Source organism: Temnothorax curvispinosus, unplaced genomic scaffold (assembly GCF_003070985.1).
Source record: "Temnothorax curvispinosus isolate PA1 unplaced genomic scaffold, ASM307098v1 QBEX01013138.1, whole genome shotgun sequence".
Classification (NCBI taxonomy): domain Eukaryota; kingdom Metazoa; phylum Arthropoda; class Insecta; order Hymenoptera; family Formicidae; genus Temnothorax; species Temnothorax curvispinosus.
The window spans coordinates 1108099-1122819 of record NW_020222918.1 but is presented as its reverse complement, the minus strand read 5'-3'; the positions used below and the strand labels follow the sequence as shown (position 1 = coordinate 1122819).

General features: G+C 40.0%; 2 protein-coding genes across 3 annotated transcripts in view; one reads left to right on the top strand and one right to left on the bottom strand.

Annotated features, from left to right (window-relative positions):
• LOC112463277 overlaps nucleotides 1-14721 on the top strand; it is a 59562-nt gene that overhangs the window by 8493 nt on the left and 36348 nt on the right. The gene's annotated exons all lie outside the window — the stretch shown is intronic.
• Nucleotides 586-14721, bottom strand: part of LOC112463278 (methylated-DNA--protein-cysteine methyltransferase) — a 52328-nt gene continuing 38192 nt past the window's right edge. Inside the window, exon 2 of the mRNA XM_025029581.1 lies at nucleotides 586-837. Within this exon, the coding sequence (XP_024885349.1) occupies nucleotides 784-837 (54 nt within the window). The 3' untranslated portion in view covers nucleotides 586-783. The remainder of the gene's footprint in view (nucleotides 838-14721) is intronic.

Sequence of the window (14721 nt, the reverse complement as noted above, 5' to 3'; positions counted from 1 at the left end):
CAACGGAACAGATCGGGATACTGCCTGGTACTTCTCCTTGCGAGGCCAGGAAATTAGAACCATTTCCAAAGCAATTTCCTGCCCCCTCTAGTACGTATGATGCCCCCATTCTCCGCCCTTTCATTCTTGCACGACGAAAGGGCCATCGTGATATTAATCGAGCCGCTCTTAAGGGTGGCGCGCGCGGAAAGAGCAGATGCAACATGCAGCTTTTTTTCCGATCAATCGATATATAGGTGCAGCTCGTTGAACGTGAAAGCCATATGCTAATTTTCATTGAGCCATTCTTTTATCCTGGTTATTGAGTCTTTCAATATCTTTTTAAATGATAATATATATTTAATAAATAAATAAATAAATAATTATTGTGTCACATGACGTAGTTTTAAAATTATGATATTCCTATATTGAATTTTAATTCGAAATTTAATAAATAAATTTAATATATCTTTTTATTTGCTTCATTTAAATTTAATGTGTTTTATTATTTGTCATATCATTTTTATTTATTTTTTCATATTACACTACTTGATGCTGTAACTTTTATTGTTATTATATTTTGCAACAATAAGCATTTAATACATAACAGTTGGCCAAGTTACCGTCTGGTTAGTGGTTTAGAATGGCGGAGCATCGTGGGCGGCCGAATTCTGATCCGCGTATTATAGTAACATCCCTCCCTTAGAAGGGAGCTGGGATCGTATCAGGATTCTTCCTCGGAGAGTCAGCCCTTGAAAATTCTAAGGAATATCTCGCACGGGAGGTCTTCTTCTCGTTGAATCTCTAAAGAGTATCCTGTTCCGGAACGGCTCGATATTTCTGAAGCGTTGGGGGAATCTAAAAAAACAAACAGGATTGACTCTCTTCTCATAAATCAACAAACAGAAATCTCTGTAGTATGACTGTACATATTATTTTAACAGAAAGAGAAAGAGAGGGAGGGGGGAATTATAATCTTAAAATATTAAGATTATATATTTCTTATCTTTTTATTTTAATTGATTTACAGAATTGCTCTTTGTAACACTTTTATCCAATGGCGATATCAAAGAAGCAAGAATGTTCTCGATTCAACTTTATTAGAATTAAAGTTTAGAATTACTACGCGATTAGAATTTAGAAATACCACGAGTGTTTAGAAATCGTTGCTCGGTTCGACTGCTAACATCCGAGAATGTGTTTTCGTACGAGAATAGTTTTCGATACTGGCTTCTATGTCCCGCAGAAACGTTTACGACGAGAACCATAACTGATGAATCATGTTCGAGCTCATTCTAAGGAGAATTGAGAGAAATGTCCTTGCTTTAACTGCGTCCACTCTCAGATCGTTATTGTAAGGTCATTTTCATACAAACTTAGCTTATAATCTTATTGTTAAACAGAATTTGATATTTTGTGATAGTCACATATTGTATACGTATATTGTGTAGCACCCAAAAGTTAAAAATTTGAAGAAAAAAAATTAGTTTTTATTAAACAGTAATACTAATAAGTTACAAAATTGTATATTAACGATGTCTAACGAGTAATATGTTTCATTTGTTACTAAGCAGAAAGGCAATTTTGTTGTAATAACAAGAAATTGACCACTGCATTAAATGCGAGGTTAGCAAAGAGATGTTTAGATATCTCGACTGCAATTGTGGATTCAATTACTATTATTATGTTTATAGAATAATTGCACAATGATTCAATGACATGAGAATTTTCCGTTGCGGTTAATTGTAATCTTTGAAAAATTCCCAGACGAATAGATTGTTACCGGCGATGTAGAAAAATTATGAAATGTTAATGTGCTTTAAATGAATGACAAAAGTATTTGTTAATAAATCATGCAAACATGCATGAATTTTTGTAGAAAAATTTCGAGAGAGATATTTTCTGACGAGAAGTCGTTGGCGGTGTTGCAGGCAGTCGGAAATCGTGGGTGGAAAAAGTGATCGGCGCGCAATTTTCTAGCGAAGATCGGTGTACGTTATTGCATCGCGAGTGGGCCGCGAAGGATTGATATGCAAATGCATCTTTTACGCTTCGTAGATCTCGTTGGTTACGCTAGCAAGTCGATAGACTGAGGAAAGAAAAAATCTATTTCTTTGAAATATTCTTTGAATTTAATTATTTAATCAGGGAAACGATTGATCTCTTTTATTGCTTTTGTTTACTTTACGATTTGGACTTTAGCTAAATCTTAAAGTTGAGAGAATCAAATTACATAAATTGGCAAATGCAAAATTAATTTGTAATATTTATATACCAGGAAATAATTATTTCTTCTCAGCCAAAATTAAAAGTATTTTTAAAATGGTGGTAAAAGAAGCAGTTTCTTCTCAATTGCGAAATATGTATTTTAGATATAAAAATGAAATAGCAATTGGAAGTTATACATTCTTCAACTGTTTTTTTTTATAAAAACTATATTGAAGAACTGATTCTTTTACCATTTTTGCTCAAATCAATTACATCTCGTTTTATTTAATATACATGAGCACATACGTGTAAAACTAGTTGTACCGTGACATTGAGTTTTTATTGGTTCAGTCGTAATTACGTTCATTTATACTTAAACGAGTTCTCGCAGGTTTGTCCGATTTATCGTTCTTCTTAGAAGAGCTCTCTCTCTCTCTCTCTCCCCCTCCCCCTCTCTTTTCACGGTCGGCAAGGGGTTTAATTTCAAGTGCAACGTTGTGATGGACGCGGTCTCTCATTATATAAATTTCGCGATGCAAATGAGAGTTGCGTGCGATGAGCATCGGTTTTTGTCGCTGGCTCATCGATCGTTAAGTGCCACGATTTACGAGCGGCGGTACTCTCGTTAATTTCTCCCGACCTGTTTGCAGCACCGACCGACAGGATTGTAGAATCACGTACGTATCGGCCCTACTTCCCTGCCCGTCCCCTACTCATATTTCTCGTATGAATCACGCGTACGGACGTAAAGCAGGATTAATTTTCGTTGCGTGCGAAGGCGCGTGTCTTCCTCGACGACAGCACTATTTGAGATCAAGATTATTGCGTTGGATTATTATGAACTTATTCCAATCGGCGTCAACTTTCCGATTATTAAATAAAAATGTATGATTATAGTTTCGCACAAAATTAATTTAAATTAAATCAAATCGAAGTTAATTCAGTCTAAGATAAAATCTTATTAGTTTAATACAAAAATGAAAATAAGATTTAATTAAATTATATTAAATTAAAATATTATATTAAATTGCTCAAATTACTTTCGTATAATCGTTAAATTAAACTCTGATTTGAATTCGGTTTAATTATTAAATCCTGACGGGATCTAGCCTTCGTTCATAGGGGATTCGAAGCAATTCAAGCTCGATCGTGAAACAAATCCCGACGTGGCATCCCGCCCTACCGCTCCCTTTGTCTCAGGGAATTCAATGGCTTCGCCATCCCGAGCAGCTGATAGCGAAGCCAACGACGTCGCTTTCCCACAGTTGCTACGGCGGTTCCCATTCTCGCCTTCTTCTCTCGTTCGTTCCGTGCGACGAGCAAATGTTCGATCGCTCGGAAAATAACGGATATACACTTCAACGTCGCTTGCTGTCATTCCCGAACGAAACTTTCGAGCAGAACGCGAGCGGAAAACCGCAGGGCTGCGCGCCTGCCCGTGAGCTCTGGTGAGGATCGCGTAAAATCAATTCCAATACATTTCCACGTCGAGGGAGAAGAATATAAAAACGAAACTCTGTGTCCTGAAGATTAAAATTCGCAAATTGCGTTAAATATTTACCGCCTTGAGATATTAATTTCTTGCAGCGCGATTGGTTTCATTGCCACGTGACACGTTTGGTTGTGCGTTCCACATTTACTCGTGGATGAAATTCGAACCAACTCTTTTGTTAGTTTTGATTAGAATATAAATTTCTCCGAAATCACGCGATTAAAATAGATCTTTCTGTCAATTTATAAATAACATATTTGCAGTGTAATAATGTGAATGTATCGGAAGGAACAAAGGAGTGTTTGAAGAGGAAATGAATTCTCGCTTATCTCATCGTATATAGCGTCGCGTTTCTCAAGGGTCCCAATACACGAATGAGTGTCCTTAAGAATGAAACAGGATTGAATAATTCAGCAAACACTGAACTCAGGGGGGGACTGGGAAGCGAGGAGTGAGGATTTCTACATCGGGAAGGTGTGCGTGAGCCTCAGACGCATTCATCTTCGAGAGCTTATGCCGGTGCAACGCGCGCAGCCTCCGGCCGTGTCGGCCCGGCCGGCCCCCGAAAGAGCATCAGACTTTAATGCCTCGGACTCGCACTATGGGGAGCCTAAATCACCCCCCTCAGAACGTCAGGACCCTCGCGCAGCAATCGATAGAAACCTGCTTGCTCGTGGAGGGACGAGGGGATGACGTGACACGCGTTTCGAGGGTTGTATATAAAGTATATAAACGCCGTGAGTATAGTATCGCTTCGTGGATGATGGTGGTTTCACACATTCCTTTGCGGCGCGTCCGAAATTTATTTTCCATACAACTGCGCGACCTGCTTTGAGCGGTCGAGTGTAAGGCCAAATCAAAGCAGAACACGAAGTATAGGCATGCGACTTTTTTTGCAATTGCCACAGCTGATCTCTCCACTCGAGTTTCGTCTATATTTTGTCTATAAATCTATAAATTAGAACACGAAATTCTGCTAAGAGAAAATCAGTTCCACATTCCAGACGTATTCTTATTTCTGATTTTTACTTCTTCTGGTTTGTCTTGGAGAGTCTCCAAAGTGTGTATTTAGAAGTTCAAGCACAATAAGATGGAAATGCATTTCACTAATATACGATTGACATTTTATAAAACTTTTCAAGTAATTTTTAATAGTAACTTTGCGCCTTTAGTTTCCGAATTCTTTATTTACGTACACAAATACAAAATTAACCCAAAGATCTTTAAAATCTGAATATATTGATCTATATCGTCTCGAATGGATATGTTCTTTCGCGACGTGTTTTGAGACCGGAAGCTCTCGTAACTGTGCGATGCCGCGGCAGCGCGACGCAGTTTTCGAAATTGGGTTGCGCATAGTTGATCCTTCTAAGGGGCTTGCACAATGTAATGGGTTTCATGGAAATGCGTGTGGAACCTGCATTTCGCAAGTGGGCCACGCACGCGTCTCTATGCTCGAGCGCTCATGGCCACGTGGAGAGTCACTCCCATTATGGTGGTCGTCGTCGATCGGGGTCGTAATCGCACGCGTAATTGCGTCTCCTCCGTGTACGTGCACGGTTACTCCTCGTTGATGCGTGAAGGCTCCCCGTCTTCGCGACCGCGATCCCCCGCGGGATCGATCGGCCACGATTTACTTCTTACGCGGTGACGCGTGTCGACCATTTCTATTTCTGTCCGAAGCTACCGGCTGGAATGGGCAGTGTCGTGTATCCGAAGATGTGACATAGCTTCAGCTGCAAAAGCCATACAGACACGTCTTGTATCTTTCTAGCACAAGCAAAAGAGAGAATCGAGTGTAGCCGGTATCGTACGTTTTGAATGCGCGACCCTACTCTTGCGTATTTTACCCGCGTCGTCGTACTCCTGCGCGTGGCACGCGCGTGCATTATTATTCTTCATCTGCATCGCGAGGCAGAAGGATTGAATGGCGTGCGAGCGGCAGATGTTCGATTTTTTTCTCATTTTTTGATCTGCCCACCGTATTATGTGCCCGTGTTTATTGTTATTATATGGATGTTAATACGGTGAAATCTCAATTGTCCGAAAGTTGGGTGACGTGACGTTAGGATACATCGGGAATTGTGATACGAAAGCCGTTATTATATTAATGTGGTTTCAAAGAAATTTCCACAATGAATGTAATCGGAACTATATTCGATTTTTTGCACGTCCCAAATTATTTTTATTACATATTTCAGCTGATCAATTATTTATTAAATTAATTATTTTATTAATTATTTCATAAAAATTTGTGAACGTTGATACAATATGATGCTACGTTTTCATACCGTATGATATATTATAATATCCGTCTGTGTGTGTGTGTGTGTGTGTGTGTGTGTGTGTGTGAAGGTCTAATAATTTCAGAATATTAAAAATATCTTAATACCAAAATTAAATATCTCTTTAACACTACACGCACACGCTGCATTACCATCCCTCGAAATAACCGCTCGAACCGGTTAAAAGATATGCATTTTATTTTACTGTTAACTTCCTCAAACGCTAATGCGTTCTAAGTGCAGCTCGCGCTCACGCGAGTTCGTTGCGCTTCCGCTCGACCATCTCCTGGTAACAGCGGATCCTAAAGACGAGAAGTCGTTACGAGAGAACGATCTCGTCCCGCCGGAGTCGCAACGTCCTGACACGTAGGAAGAAAAGCTTTCTTTCGAAATTCCTGTTTAGCGCGTACAAAGTTTCGCGGCGGGGAAAGTCAACGCGTCGCGTCGCGTCGCGTCGCGTCGAGGAGGGGCCGACCGCATAATAGAGTCCGCAGACTCCCAGGCTCTCCACGGTGGAGAGACGCTGGTCCGGTTCCTCGTGAGAAGGAAGGAAAGTGGAACCGGCGCGCACATGCAGGGCGAGAAAGGGAAGGGAAAAAGGGCTCCCCTGGCCCTGTTCTCTCTTCGCGCGACAATAAACGCGTGCGCGTATGCTGACGTGCACGGGAATCAAGAAGCATTCGCGAAACGAACATCTGTCGCGGGTGGAGCAGGGTGTGCACTTCCGATTTCTCCTACCCCTCGGCTCCTCGCGATATGGGAGAAAATTGCTCGCTGCTTCTTAATACCGCGTGATACCGCCGCACAATGCATCGAAATTACGCATGCACACGCCATGCATGCATTTATTGTTAGTTTTCCTTATTATTTCTTGGAAGCCAGAGTGAACTTTACTTGCCGCCGCTCAAACGCCTCGGGCATTAAACCGCGCTAAACCATTTCTCCCTATTCATAGATTTCCTGTCCAATTAAGAAGCGTTGTTCTCTCCCCACGATAATATCCGAACACCAATAGTTTTGGTGTAACGATAAGGAATATTTTAATAACAGAGAATCGCTCGCGTGATTCATTCCATATTCACGGCTGATATAAATACATGTGCGAGAGTTTGAAAGTTCGGCACGAGCTACCGCGAGACTGGTTTTTCATGGTCCGCGATTCTGGACAATACGTAAGTATTCGCATGCGAGTGTAGTACGTGCGTGATACATCGTGGACGTTAAGCTCGTGCCATCTTCACATAATGTCCTTCCCTGAATACAGCGTGTTTCATTCACTTGTCTCGTTTCGTGTGGCCAATACACCGCTATTTCGACGTTAATATACGATTATTTATGCTACTCGAAATATTATATAATAATCTTCAAAAATTACCTTTTTTACGTATATACATTATATACAGCGTGCCCCGCAATCACCGTATGCCATTTTAACACCGTATATTCTGGAGATTAATTACAATCATAAATTCTAATAAGGTTTTTCATGTTACAGGCTATCAATTTGGCTGGTAATATCATAGAATTTGTGCGTTTATATTTTCAAATCCATAACTTTATTAGAACAGTAGAAATGACTAAATGATTTTAAATTAATCATTTTTTAAATAGAACATAAAATAAATAAGTTTTTTTTAATATATAAAAGATGTTAAATTTATTAATTTATTTATTAATCTATTTACTTATCTATTTATTATTTCTTATATATAATTTTGTAAATAGTGATAATAATCAATCAGCACGTATTGATATTTTTATTTTTATTATAATAAACTATATATTATTTAATATATTTACTAACTAAAGCCTCCGTCGACATCTTTTCGCGGAAGGGATCGAATGCGTGATGTCGCAAACGGAAATAAAAAAAGTGCGGTGTATCTAATATGATATGACAATAATAGAAAGGAAGTAAATCCTCCATTATCTTTTGCTCACGTATTTCTCGGTACATTCTCTTGCATACGCTGATTATGTCTGAAGCACGCGATAGGTTTTGCGTAAAGTGACTCCACGGTGAAACCTTAATAACCACGAAACCCTCAACAAACCGAAACCATGACCCGTAACCGGATAGATATTATAATAAATGATAGCCTTAACTAGGTTCGAACCACGAAAGGTCTTCCTTTCCACGCTCAGATTGCGGAACAGAGAGAGATGTCAGAACGTATTTATATATACATCGAGAAACACTGCAAATACTTATGCACACATATAAGGGAGAACAACAATTTCAATTATCACCGCACTGAATCTAACATTTCCGAGGAGCACGTAGTCGTCAATTGTATAGTTATAGTGAATGGACTGAAGTAAAATTAATGTTCTTTTTACGCGTCTTTATTGGAAGTTCTATTGCAAATACTATTTCGAGCAAAGAACTAAATTATTAAAAAACACGTGTTTGTGAACAGTCTTTGATTCTCGACGGGTTTTGTAAGGGATGTTTCGTTATCACGTGATAATACAATGCAATGGAAATTTTTAAGAAAGTTACAAAAAATAATTTACAAGAATTTTCTATTGCTGAAGAAATAAGGAATTGTCTCAAATTTTGATTAAAATTACAGGATGAGAAATGAAAGAAAAATATTAGCTATATTTTCAGCAGCCCAATGATACAATCCGAAATCCGCACCGAAAACGATAGAGAGGAGACGAGAAAGAAAGAATATTATGTCGCAGTTACGCACTACACGCGGAAATTACGAGTCACGGCTAGGCATAAATTAAGGTTTATTAAGGTGCCGGAATGTAGCCTTTACCTGGTATTATTGCAGACGACGACGCCGCTATAATGATAGTAAACACGGCCTTCTAAATGCTATAGTCGACGGAAACAGAATTCATTCCGACCAGACCGTCGAGAGAACGAAGGAAAGAGGAGCGAAGAAGCGACGCGGGGATCACAAAAGTGTCTGGTATTTACGGCACAGGGGGAGGAGGGGGAGTCCTATTATTGAAAATTCCCGTTGTCATTGTTCCCTCGCGAATTTGAAATTTACTAATAATAGTGGCGGGTCGTAGACAATCCGGGACTTTAATGAACTCGCGGTTGGAACTTGGGACGGGTCTGAAAGGGACCGTTCCTCTTACTCACGCGAGGCGTCTATTTGGGGCCCATGCGGATGACAAACTCGGCTTAGAACATCCGTTCGAAAATTCAAGGGAATTTTGCATGATACACGGCGTATGTATACACGGTGGCGCGTCTCGCACGCGATCTGAAGGGGGAAGTCTTGGCGTCTACCGCAAGAAGGTACACCAGATGTTGCCGCGTCGAAGAAGGATCGCATTGTAATTTGCGATCCATTCTGCAAAACGTAAACAGCTCCTCGTAACAGCCTGACATCCTTCGAAAATCCGTTTCGGCGAAACGCGCCGCACCCAAGGTTCGCGAGGTGACTCGAGTCATTCCGGAGCCCGACGCCGCGACGTCGCCAGCGAGGAATCTCGGCGCCGGAAGTGTCTCTGCGAGCAAAATAAAGTTGACAATGTTTCTCATCTATCAGCTCACTGACGTCTTTGTCGATTGTCTTTATTGTTGAATGGATAACAAATATTCGCCGGCGAATAATTATTTCGCGAGATTTAATTTTGGAGGACACGTAACTCTAGAGCGCCAGACTCGTAATCTGAGAAACCAGGTTCGAGTACACTTGAGCGCGTAAACATGGAATTTATTTTCCAAAAGCTGCGCCCTCCGTGCGAGAAAGGCTTTTGTGCGGAACAAACTGGGCTCCGTCTTTCGGGAAGAGACGTTAAGCCGTTGGTTCAAAGGGTTAAGTGAGAGGAGAAGGGTAGTGATGGATGAGAATTGTAACTTTACGGGGATCGATTAAAAAACTTCCATTTTTACCTCATTATAGAAAAGATAAAATGATAATAAACGGAAGCACTTATATACGCAAAAAAGTTGATTTACCGTTAATAGTCATAATGCGAAAAGCTATGGAGAGTCGATTCAAAGTAAGGAAAATACATCCTCTATTTGTCTTTTCGCTTTGGATATATTTTCGATTATCGCTTAATGTAAGACATATTCTTGTAAGGTCATTTCCAATCGACTCTCCGTAGCGCGTCGCACGATAACTATTACCGGTAAATCAATTTTTCTCACGTCTGATATAATTTCTAAAATTGCCGCAAGAAAGGGAAATGACCTTTTTTTTTACTACTTTGCGTATATAAGTGCTTCTGTTTATCATTTTATCTTTTCTATAATGGAGTAAAAATGAAAGTTTTTAATCGATCCCCGTAGGGTTACAATTCTCATCCATCACTACCCTTCTCCTCTCACTTAACCCTTTGAATCAACGGCTTAACGTCTCTTCCCGAAAGACGGAGCCCAGTTTACTCCGCACAAGAGCCTTTCTCGCACGGAGGGCGCAGCTTTCGGAAAATAAATTCCATGCTCAAGTGGACTCGAACCTGGTTTCTCAGATTACGAGTCTGGCGCTCTACCACTAGACCACACTGCCGCCCGACAACGTCGACGGCGCTCCGCCGTTAAAGCAACCGCCACTATTCTTAGGCTTGAGTTCTCTCAGTTTCCGTAGTTGAAAAGACATCCGGTGTACCGGGACGAAACGCACGCCGGACTATTTCGCGTCGGCGATCGCGATCTCCGCTCCGAATTTCAAGGCTCCACTTTTGTGCCGCCTAGTCGTTATAGGGTTCTAAATGCCAGGAGTCCCCGCGCGTTGGTTGCACGCAGCAATGCCAGGCATTCGCGGATTATAAGGAGCTTCCGGCCGACTCTCCTTCGCTTCGCTCATTCCGCCGGTCATTGTTGCACTGCCACACCGAGTGTGACGACCTGACAACCTCGATCCGGCTTCTTAGCATGCGCCTCGATTACGTTGTCGGACGTGAAGCTGCACACCGAAGGAGGACACGTCACGCGTCAGCCCGTTCGAGTCTCTCCTTTTTTCTCTCTTTCTCGACTGTTGATGAGATGACTAATCGCGAGCGAGCGGACGATCGGCGCCTCTTTGGTGCATATCGTGACGAGTTTGTCAGGAAATTAACTCACGTAATCCTGCGCGATTATAACGTGACAAACGAACGCGAAAGAAATGACGTGGATATTCGATTCTTAAATTTAAATAGCGCTTTTTTCATGTAATCTGTTACAAACGCCTACATTATTTCAATACGATTATTTGATTTATCGTTAATTAATTAATCTTTTTCTGTCATATATATGACGCTTTTATTTCGAGACTTAAACTATAAATCAGAATCTCGTACAATTAATGCCACTAACGCATCTTTCTATCGCTCCCTCATTAACCGCGTGCATGGTAAGAAAGCGTTTCTTGAATCTATCTCGCGTTCATAATTCGAATTACCCGCAAATCACGGAGACGTCCGGAAGATTACTCCGAGCGTGAAGCGAGTCTTAATACTATCTTTATCGTTAAATACAGTTTCATATCTTCCTGGATTGCAGGAAACTTCGCAGTCTGTTTCCCTGTGTGATCCAAGCTTACATATAAAATTCTTTTCCGCTTTCCCGTCTAATACATGAAGAAATCTGTATTAAATAAAAGAAGGACTTATATCTGCACAAGGAGAGCAACAACGAACAAAATATTTCGTTATATTCACATTTATTTATTTTACTGACTTTTTTACGGAACACGTCGTTATGTGTGAAAGGGAATATTCATTACGCAAAAGATTACGAAACTCTCGCGATCGATACAGACCGAACGGATCGTTTCCGCCGCGCTTCGCGCCATTCGCTTTCGCGTAGATCGATCTATGCAGATCCGCTAAACGAGGAAGAACGGCGAGTCGTTGCAGAAGCCGGCCTCTGTCAAGACAATGACGCGTCTCGCTTTCGACATGCACCCTCCGCGCATTCCGGCGGACTATTCTTCGGCCAACCTTAGAAAAGGAAACCAGTTCACACGCCTCGGGCGAGACAGTTGTGAACGCAAGTGCCAATTCGCATATCCAGCACACGCGCTGAGAAACCGACAGTTACCGGGTGCGTCTTACCGCGAAAGAGTATTCGCGTTGACATTTTGTGGCGCGATCCACAAATTGATTCGCGAAGCGTAGACCAATATTTTAATGTTTCACGTCAACAACGAGAAATGTTAAAAAAAAATATTCTGTGTGAAAAATGAAGGGTGATAAATGCTTCAATTGCGTTCATTATCCTTATATCTAATTAGAAGACTTAGGATAATTGTTTAAACTTTCTGTATATTTTTTTCTACGTGCTTTTTCTTCAGTCTTTTATATAATATTTTTTTTTTAACGAAAATGAGTTTGAAAAAGTATCGAGTGTTCCCAATTCAATGATAGACTCAATGACATGTCTGACACGTATATTCCATACTCTTTTCTTCTTTTTCCTTTTTTTCTTGACGAAGAATACTTCTTGTCGCACAAGAGTGTCGTCCGTTTCGAATGTATTCTTTTCTAGCTTTCTCGTAGGTAGACATTACGTGTTCCATTGGAACGCTATTCGTTCGTGCGTGGACGATGATTCACGTGGAAATCCGACGACAGGTTATTCACTAAGAGTAATAATAGAAAATTTATATTAAGTATTTAGTAAGAGACGGAAGTCCTGTTGCATAATGACCATAAGACTATCTTATAATTAAAGTAAGATCATACGCAATACGCGAATGATTCAGAAAAACCATCATATATTGCACTATCGCGATTTGATTAACCTTTTAATTTTTTTTACTTCTAAAATATTAAAATAAATTCAGCCAGTGTCTTAAAATAAGAAGTTGAAAATTGTAATTAAATACATATTACGTAACAGAATAATATACACTTGACAATTTTAATTAAATAAGGAACTCTATTATATTAAACTATTTAAAGGTGTAATAATAATTATCTTAGATTCTTTAAATATTACACACAACTAAAATAAGAAAATTCTTCTTTGCTCTCGTTTTTATTTCGCTTCTTTGGAGATAATTATTTAGATAATTATCCACCCACTTCTACAGAGCACCGTGTCGGTTAGGCATTGCATGGCAAAGTGTAAATTGCAGCGTGTCCATCTCGTGTCGCACGTTCGACTTTTTCGCTCCCTTCTCAGCTGGTTGATAAGTTTCTACGTACCTTCTGACGGGCGCGTCCCGCCATATGCGGAAAGGAGGAGATCCGGATGCACATTCTCTTGCAAAGATCGCGTATTCGAGTTGCTTCCTCCTTCCTGGCCGGGAAGGCTTCGCGAATATCCTTTTTCAATGATCCAAATGGCGCATATGGCACGCGCGTTTGTGCCTAGTCTGAATCGTATATATAATTTTGCGAAGCCGCTCCGGCATTACTAATTATATCATAATGAAATTTAATGAGCGCTCTCGCGAAATTAAATGATATATACATATATCGGACCGCGTTTAAGAGCAAGAGATGGGGTTACGCACGTTAATGTATTCTCGCAATTTATCATAATTTATCATAAGATCGTTTAAAAGTGATGTACGTTCAAAATCAGCATTGCAGAAATATCTCACGCAATCTGAATTACAAAGTACATAAACGAAATTCTAAATTTTTCCATTATTTATTCCATTATTCCTGTAATTAGCTTCACGAGATTTATCCGCACCGCGATAAACTCGAGGATGCCAACTTCCTTTCCGGTTTGTTTTTTTCCCGTTTTTTATTTTCGTGTGTTCTTAAACAACGAAGAGTGCGTCATTCATAACTGATCATCGAAACGCTTCGTTCACGGTCCTATTTTTGAAAACCCACGTCTCAGGGTAACGTTTTGAAACATAGTTTCGGACGGATCTGTTTCGGCGGCGTGTGGCGTCGAACGGCCGCAATAATTCACGACATGAAAGCAGAAAGCGCGCTGGGTTTTCTCAATCTTTTCACTGTTCAACGAACCCTTCATCACGCGCCTGCCGCGTTTTATATTTAGACATATTTCTTATCCCGGCCGCTTGTCTTTCGGTCCGAATTCGTTTTCATTTCGCGTGTACCAGGAACGGAAGTGACCGGCGATAAAGAAAAGGAATTAACGATCATCCATATATTATTCTTTATCAATATGCCGCTCAAAAAATAAAGATACTAATAAATTCATTGCCATATGCCATACATATCATAATTCCTTTCGTGAACTTAGACTCAACTTTTTTTTGTTCTTATTAAGAAATGTAGTCATTATACTTCAAAAGTATAATGACTACATTATAGTCATATTTTATTTTTAAGAGAAAAAGACAAGTGAAATATTTTAGAACATTATTGTGCTTTATTTATTTAAATTAATTTTAATGCACAGTCCCAATGGTTTCCAGCTTATATTCCATATAATATACATCAAATCGCATTTTTTAATCTTGAACACCCACGATTGGATTGTTCTCGCAGAACGAGCTAAGGTGGATCTAATCTTATTGTCAGAGCGACGTTTACGAGCGCGCTTTATTGTCAGTGTCATTAAAACGTAATGAGGAATTTGTGACGGATCACAAGAAGAAATCCATGCGTTAGCGTGCACCTCTTGAGTACATTTAAAATTACGATTCACATAAATATACTTAATTAATCCCGCCTACGAGCTGAATGACTTTGTATTACCAAGTTCAGGCTTATTACGTCTGTAAAATTCCATGCAGGGTGGTCTGCTAAAAATAGAACACGCAAATTATATCAGTTATGCGATTACATGATTTTTGTAATATTCATATTTTTGTCATTGTTACAATCTAGTATAAGATTTATGATGATCTCTTTCAATTTTTTGAG